General features: G+C 42.6%; 1 protein-coding gene across 1 annotated transcript; it reads left to right on the top strand.

Moving 5' to 3' along the window:
* Nucleotides 1-4,894: 4,894 nt before the first annotated feature.
* Nucleotides 4,895-6,854, top strand: LOC109199532 (uncharacterized). The gene is made up of 2 exons (XM_019354879.2): nucleotides 4,895-5,872; nucleotides 6,005-6,854. Exons 1-2 carry the CDS (start codon nucleotides 5,591-5,593, stop codon nucleotides 6,656-6,658), a joined length of 936 nt encoding a protein of 311 aa, XP_019210424.1. The 5' UTR covers nucleotides 4,895-5,590; the 3' UTR covers nucleotides 6,659-6,854.
* The last annotated feature ends 1,539 nt before the right edge of the window (nucleotides 6,855-8,393 follow it).

Raw genomic sequence — 8,393 nt, 5'->3', positions numbered from 1 at the left:
AGACAAAGACAAAGAAGCAAAACACCAACAGGGTGGGCAAAAACAAAGAAAGACTGACCTCGCCTCTCCTCTGCTCTCATTTATATAGAGCAAGGTGTCCCCCAATGCTTCTTTATTTTTTTTAAGGAAACAAATGCATCACGCACAAACACTACATCTTTCAGATGTTAAGCTGTGAATTATATTTCATATGGCATACAGACCACACTAGTCCTCTCCAGTATGTTCTACTGTGTCTGCGACACAGTATCTTCCCTCTAGGTTGTGTACTCCCAGTATGATTACAGTGCTTTCCTGTGTAATTTTTCATGCTGATTATATAACAGCTTCCCTTCAAAGACAATCTACTGGGGTGAGGCCAGCATATAAGCCATAAGACATAGATGCACAGCTTCCTGTGTTCATACAGAGTTCACAGGGTTACAGAGTTTGCTCACTAAGGCACACAATAATTGTAGTTTTTCCACAGATTGCATGTACATATTAACTAAACTTTAAATCATATTGAGTGAAAGTAAATGGAGTATATTACATTAATAATATAAGGTAAAATGAAAATATTAAGAGTAAAAATATGATACTAACAGAGAGAAGAGATATTAAGAGGTTAACAAAAAATAATTTACTCAGGTGTACAACCTAGAATTATTCTCATTTATTTGGTTTTAGCTGATCTCAGGTGTTCAGAAAGATTGTTCCAGGACAGAGAAATTGCAAAAAGCCCAAGAACTACACCTGAGACTTCAGTTAGTATGCTAAATGTTAATGTTAATCACAGTACAATTAGGTATTGTTTGGTTGGAAAGAGAAAGCCTTTTCTTACTAAGATAGATACCGTTACTGTTCCATGTGGGTAAATGCTTGCATTCCTTTGGGTTTTTAAATGTAGTGTGCAGAAAACTTGCAATCGGTCCCAGACAGCAAATGCAATCCCCCCCACCACCAGTTGTCCCCGCATGGAGGTTGCTGTCCTAGTTTAACTCAAGTGTGACTAAGGCCTTAAGCTGACTGGGAAAGAAGTGTGGGAGACTACAACATCAGACTATAGAACATTATGAAAAAAAAAAATTTTGCTGGGAGCAATTTTACTTTGATTTGGTTTCCCAAGGCAATTTGTCCTGAGTGAAGGGCCAGGGTAAGAACAATTTTAAAAACCCAGATGAAGATGAAAAGAATCTAGAAACCAAGTTACTTAGCCATGGACTGGCTTACTGGTGGCCAGGCCATAGCTCTTGGGGCAGAGACTGAAAGAGCCACATGGGCTTGCCTCCTGTAGGCTTATCAACCACAAGAGGGGCTGCAAGGGTTTGCTGCAATGTGGACTGGATGGTTAAAGGTGGAGATACTGGGATATTTCAAGACTCCCAGTGTGAGTCTATCTTCTATTTACATTTAAAAAACAATGAAAAGCAATATAAAACAAACAGGATGGTCTGGGAGCAGAAACAGACTCAATGTTGATGTGGTTTTGGGGGGAAAACAGGAGGAGAGAAACCACAAAGAGTGGTGTAAGACTCTGCTTCCCAGCCCCCTCTCTGTATAGTAAATCTTTGAAAGATGTAATATGTTTGGCCAAATTTCCAGAAATGAGAGCAGCTTAATCTAAAATGGGATTGATGGAGTGGAATTGGCAGTCTAGAAATATAGTTAAACAGCACATGAGCAATTTCAGACTTTGGGACACATCATGTTCCCTTCACCCCAACTGTAAGGAACATACTTTCTTCTCCTGCTAAAACCAGGCAAAGACCCTATATTACCCACCAGCTATTATCCAACACCCCTTATTAATGCTGACCTTAAAATAATATGCAAATCTCTCTCAAAAAGATTAGAGAAGATAACGCCCCTCATAATACATCCTGACCAAACTAATTTCATAAAAGGGAGGCACTCATCAACAAGTACTCATGCGGGACACCTGCAACCACAATACCCAAACACAGTATTGTCTCTGGATGCAGAAAAATCATTTGATAGAGTTAACTGGAAATTTTTATTTGCAACTTTACACAAATTTGGTTTTGGAAACTCTTTATAAACTGGTTAAAAATATTATATAAATCCCCAACAGCATGTGTTAGGACAAGAGACCAAACATCCTCCATTTTTATGTCTTCATAGGGGCACAAGTCAGGGATGGCCACACTCCCTCGCACTGTTTGCAATTTGTATCAAACCACAAGCAGCACCAATTAGACAGGCTATAGTGATTAAGGGCATAAAATGCAAGAATGTAGAACATAAAATCAGTCTTTATGCGGATGATACGTTACTTTCCAACATTCACCAACATTCAACTAACATTCACAAACCACTATCCCTGAGGTAATCATATGAATAAACTCATTAATAAACTGAATTAATTACTCCTTCCACACTGCTCTCTCCTCCGGTCCTGGCAACATCCTTAAAAGGGGAGACATGATTCGATGATGCATGGGGCTCTGGTGGCTTCTGAGTGGTGTTTTTCTGGTGGTTGTGTGCAGCAGACCTGGGGGGTTCCATGTCAGCAGATGTAAGTTGCCAGCCTGGTAGCCAGGCTGCACCTGGGTGGGCCTGTGGGGACTTGGGGTTTTGGGGGTGCTCCACCTGCAGGCTGGGGTTCTGGCTGGGCCTGGGGGCCTTGGATCCTGGTTGGTGTATCACTGGGGGTGTGGGTGGGTGCATGCACAGGGCCTCGGCCCTGGCAGGGGGGCCTTTGGTGTATCAGTGAAACTGGGGCCCTCTTCAGCTGGCAGGGAGGTTGTAACCATCCTTTGCAGGTGGTAATGCATCCATTCCATCCTCTGATCTTGAGGAGTCCATTTTGCAGGTTGGAATGATCTAGCAGAGGTGGAAGATGAACTCAGCCTGGGTGTCTATTGTCTTACGAATCTGAGTGGGTGTGGTTTTTCCTCTGTGGTGGGGTCAGGTGGGCCACCCCGACTTCTGTGGGGCTTGGTTGTACCTCTGCTGTGGGCCCCGGTCTGGATCGAAATCAGGGAACGAGGGTGCATATGTGGGTCAGCGGGGGGAGCTGGCTCCAGGGAGGGGGTACTGTCTGGTCGGGTTCTGGGCTGGTGGCTCTACCTGCTGCTGTTGGAACAGGGTGGTCTGCTTGTCTTCACCTCAGAGTAAAGGGGACCTTCTCCAGGGTTTGGGGGGCGGATTCCCCCTCAGGTGGTGCTGGTGCCTGGACGTGGGAGTGCAGAGTTCATTTCTATGTCTCCATGTTGGGCAAATGAGTGACTATTTTTTTTAAGTGTGCATGAGGGTTGGAATACATGTTTGTGTCTGTGTGGAGTGATTGCCCCTGCAGTGATCCTCCTTAGGCTCTTGTGCTCTGAGGGGCTTCTAGATATCTGAGACCCAGGTCTCCTCCATGCCTGCTTCATATCCTGGGGGGCAGGGATAAGGCTTCCCATACCCACTAGTAGACTACTACACTACTGTGTTGTTTTTTGCTTGTTTTTCAGCAGGTAGTGAAGCATATTTTCAGTGTCTTTTCTCTCTCCCTATCCATCTTTTCTTCTATTTTTCTCTCCTTCTCCTTCTGTTAACTTTCTCCCCAACTTCTCTTTCCTTTTTCTTTCTCTTTCCTATCCCTAGTCCTCTCTGTTCTGATTGTAATAACTGAAAAAAAAAAAAAAATCCTAACAAAAATAAGAAGTTATAGATATAACTGCCTGTTCCCTTTCGGTTGATTCACTTGCAGAGAAGCACCTGAACTGGAAAAGAACCACCAGCACCTTAGTGCATGGTAGAATGAGCAGAAAGGACAGAATGAGCCACCAAAGGGGCTACAACATCCAGGCCATAGAACCAAACAAGTGTGTGGTGATGATCAACCAGTTGCAACAAAAATATCACTCACAGGGAGCCTTTTAAGAAGGACCCATGAAGGCAAAGAGAAACCTTTGATGCTGTAGCTTACATAAATCAGTGGGAGAGCCTCTGATTAGGCAAAGCACTACTTCTAGCTGAATTAGCAAGACAGACAAACAACTGGTCACATAAATGCAAATCCTGAGTACAGCCAATGTAGGTCTTGATGCTCCAGGTAAGTAAATCACCAAAGATTGATTCTGTTCATCTGGACGTAGCATTTTCAGTGGGAGAAACATTTCGTCACTCATCCAAGTGACTTCTTCAGTCTCAGCTGACTGCAGGTTTCCCCAATCTTATAAACAGAAGCACATTCTTTACTCAAGTAAATGTAAAAAAGTACAGGCTCTGAAATGTACTCCAAGTAAGAAGGTAAAAAGTAGTTCTTTGAAGGATATTTTTGTGCAAAGCTAACTGAACCTTGTGCTACATTAAAATAAAGGTAAAATAATATCAGTAGATGGGAATACAAACTTCAGTCTAACTTTTTTTCATTCAAATTATACTCAGCTTGAATCTAAAGAAAAAGAAAGAAAATAAAAAAATATATATCTATTTTCTATTGCCTACATTGTAGAGGGTGACTTTGCCTCTAAACAGAAAAAGTGGGCTCTAAACAGGGTTAAAGTGGGATCGGCAGGTGGGGGAACCCCCAAAATAAGTTGTAATGGCTCAGTGTGGGGAAAAAATCATAACTCACAATAATTTCTGTTGAGAGCTCCAGTAGATTTACTTAGTGTACATGCTGTGATCAGCTGACCTGCTGCTCTTTGTGAATGTACACAACTGAATTCAACAAGATATGAAGGTGGAATTCAGTCAGTGGATCTAAGTATCATCAGCTAAAATTCATATGAATTTCTGCTACACTTAATGTAACCTTTCTCTGACCATGAAACCACAGCCAGTGTGCAGCAGTCACATACACTGTTCTTTATTTTAAATTCATCATAGTACAGCAAACCAACCTGTTTATTCTGCACTAACCTGCAGAGTATTCCCATGTTGTGGCAAAAACAAAAGAAAAAAACAAAATACCGTTCCATTTTTAACCCCTGACATGGCACACATCATCTCTTTTTATGTGGCATCCCCTGGTGATTACAGTTTTTTTCAGTCGCTAACAAGCGTTTGTCCAAACAGTTGTCACATTTGCAAAACTCTAAACACAATTAGCACAGCATCGGTCTGTTGTGGCCATACCATTCACACATTTCATGTCGTGTTCACCCAATATGCAGTCAGTGAACACATTTCCACAATGCTTACATTTTCTTAACAGACAAGCTATACCTCCCAACAAAATTATGGACTGTTTTTGTAGTATTTACGAATGTTAACACACAACATCCCACAATAGCAAAAACAATATTCCAAACCTTAGATACAGTATAAAAACCTCTGCTTCTGCAATGATATCAGTACAAAAACAATATCAATATCAAAAATATATCTCAGCTGATAATAAACAAACAATTGAATAATTGACACACAGCTGATTTATGTTGGGTAAATTGGGCCAACCACAGCTTATTTCATTCTGGCTTAGACTCAGTGGGGTTTATAAGGCAAGACCTTGAGGAGTGATGTTTTTGGAAACAAAAAAAAGACAAACACTGTAATGTCTGGTCGAGCATTTTACATGGATTGTTTCTATTCTCACTTGACATGTCAATATGGTCATACAGTAATGCATATGTTGAATTTTTTGTCTTTCTAAAGAATGCAACGTCTTCCACCCTCTGGGGGAAGAGGAAAGCTCCTCAGTAATGATCAGGAGCTTGCCATTGTAGAAATGGTTGCTGCAAATAATGCAATAAAACTGCGTGAAATTCAAACTAGAATTGTGGCGGACCATGAGATATTTGACAATATCGATAGAATCAGCCTCACAACCATTACGCGGACATTGTCCAAACACAGAGTGCGGATGAAGCAGCTCTACACTGTTCCCTTTGAGAGGAACAGTGAGAGGGTCAAGGAGCTACGACGACAATATGTCCAGGTATAGTGTATATTCAATCCAATGTCCAGTTCTATAAGCTTTGCACTTTGCAAGTAGGTAACCTACACAATACTAGGTTACAGTACAGTATGGTATACAGTAATAACATGACTTACATAAACTTTGTTTCAGAGAGTTATGGAATTGGAGGCCAACCAGGCCCCTCATGAATTCATATACATCGATGAGGCAGGATTCAATCTGGCCAAAAGGCGTCGACGTGGACGAAATGTAATTGGAAAAAGGGCCACAGTTGATGTGCCAGGACAGAGAGGGGCAAACATTACCATGTGTGCAGCAATTGCAAATGCAGGATTACTCCTTCACAGATGTCAGGTTGGACCCTATAATACAGAGCGCTTGCTTGCCTTTCTCAATGATCTCCACCAGCGCCTGGTTCCAGAGCAGGGTCAGGAGGGTGAAAACATGAGGACCTTTGTAATTACCTGGGACAATGTGGCTTTCCATCACTCGCAAGCAATAACAACATGGTTTGAAGTCCACCCAAGACTGGTAAGTCTCTTCCTTCCACCCTATTCACCTTTCCTCAACCCCATAGAGGAGTTCTTTTCTGCATGGAGGTGGAAGGTTTATGACCATCAGCCACATGACCAGATGTCCCTCCTTGAAGCCATGGATGCTGGCTCCAGGGACATCACAGTTGACGATTGCCAAGGGTGGATCCGACATACCAGGCGGTTTTATCCCAGGTGCATCGACTTGGATAACATCAGATGTGATGTTGATGAAAACATGTGGCCTAACCCTGAAGATCGCAGAGATTAGATGCAAATTTTTTGCCTTTTTTTAGTCCCCCTCCCCCTCCCCCCCTTTTTATCTTGGCTTTTTGCTGTTGTTTTTTTGTTCAGAATGCTCTTGTGTGTTTCATGGATATTTTGTTCACTGTAAGCAATACTGTAAAACTTTCTCTGTCCTATCATACCGTGTTTCTACTGTACCTCCTGTAGTAAACAGTAAAGAAACAAAACCTTGTTTGCTTTTTACTGGAATGCTTTTGAATGTGAACATTACTGTACATGTGGACATACAGTTACCAACCAAGACATTTCTGATGTCAAAATGGTGGATTGCATGTTTCGCATGCAAATACCTGTAAAACTGAAACATAAAAGTCTATGCAGTTTTTGTAATGTCAATAATAGCCAGTATTTTGAAACCTGGTGTACTTTGATTGACTGCATGTACCTTGTGAAGTGAAAACAAGTGTTATTCTTTGACAGACTAATTTCATTTTGAGTCAGATTTATAATGTTTTTGTACAGTTAGTGTGTGCAGAGAAAGATGTGTTCTATTTTGAAATGAAGAGTTAGTATATATTTAACAAAATGTATTTTTGAGAAGAAAATTATCCATTTGGCCAATTGTGTTTTGTAGGTGTGAGTCTGTGTTAAGAGTTTAGAAAAAGTATCTGAAGTATGGGTAGGCGCTTGTTAGCGATTGAAAAAAACTGTAATACACGAACAAGACAGGCTTTGTAGTGAATCAGAAGAGCTAATTCCTATCGAGTGAAAGCCAGCTCTCCACTTTTTTTACCGAGGTTTGTTGTGTTTCCACAGTATTTAACTGTCTTCCCACATACATTGCACACAGCATAATTTCTATGCTGAACGTAAATGCAGTTATGAAAAGCAGTCAGAAAAAGACTCACTCAAGTAAAGTACAGATACCTGAGATACCTGAAAAGTTCTACTTAAGTACAGTAACGAAGTATTTGTACTTTGCTTCTCACATCTGGGCCTGAGGTTTGATTTTCACCCAATAGTCTTATACATACCTGAACCAATGACTTGGTGGTGTTCCAGGGTACGACCCTCATTTCCACTTCTTTCATGTACAAGTTGGCCACAATGGGTGAAACTTGAAAACCCATGGTGGACCCATGTTTCTGCCTGTAGTACTGGCCCTTGTATGTGAGATATGTGTAATGAAGACACAGTTCCAAAAGCAAACACTGTTCGTTGGTGGTGAGAGTGGTCCTGTTTCTGAGATTGGGGTCATCCTGTAATCTCTTATGAACTACCTCCACTGCTTCAATGACTGGGACACAAGTGAAGAGAGATGTAACGTCATACGAGACTATCTGCCTCCATGACCATCCATCCATCCATCCATCCTCATCCGCTTTATCCGAGGTCGGGTCGCGGGGGCAGCAGCCTAAGCAGAGAAGCCCAGACCTCCCTCTCCCCAGCCACCTCCTCCAGCTCATCCGGGGGAACACCAAGGCGTTCCCAGGCCAGCCGAGAGATATAATCTCTCCAGCGCGTCCTGGGTCTGCCCCGGGGCCTCCTCCCGGTGGGACATGCCCGGAACACCTCGCCCAGGAGGCGCCCAGGGGGCATCCTTGTCAGATGCCCGAACCACCTCAACTGGCTCCTTTCGATGTGGAGGAGCAGCGGCTCTACTCTGAGCCCCTCCCGGATGGCCGAACTTCTCACCCTATCTCTAAGGGAGAGGCCAGCCACCCTTCGGAGGAAGCTCATTTCTGCCGCTTGTATCCGCG

This window comes from Oreochromis niloticus, linkage group LG10, assembly GCF_001858045.2.
Source record: "Oreochromis niloticus isolate F11D_XX linkage group LG10, O_niloticus_UMD_NMBU, whole genome shotgun sequence".
Lineage (NCBI taxonomy): Eukaryota > Metazoa > Chordata > Actinopteri > Cichliformes > Cichlidae > Oreochromis > Oreochromis niloticus.
Note: the sequence above shows the minus strand (reverse complement) of the source record. Positions and strands in the feature narration are given on the sequence as shown.

What these genes read in the sequence shown, in the direction of transcription:
- LOC109199532 (XM_019354879.2), top strand. Translation starts at nt 5,591, where the DNA reads ATGCAACGTCTTCCACCCTCTGGGGGAAGAGGAAAGCTCCTCAGTAAT. An exon ending in TACGACGACAATATGTCCAG is followed by an intron (nt 5,873 to 6,004) that starts GTATAGTGTATA and finishes ACTTTGTTTCAG; the next exon opens with AGAGTTATGGAATTGGAGGC.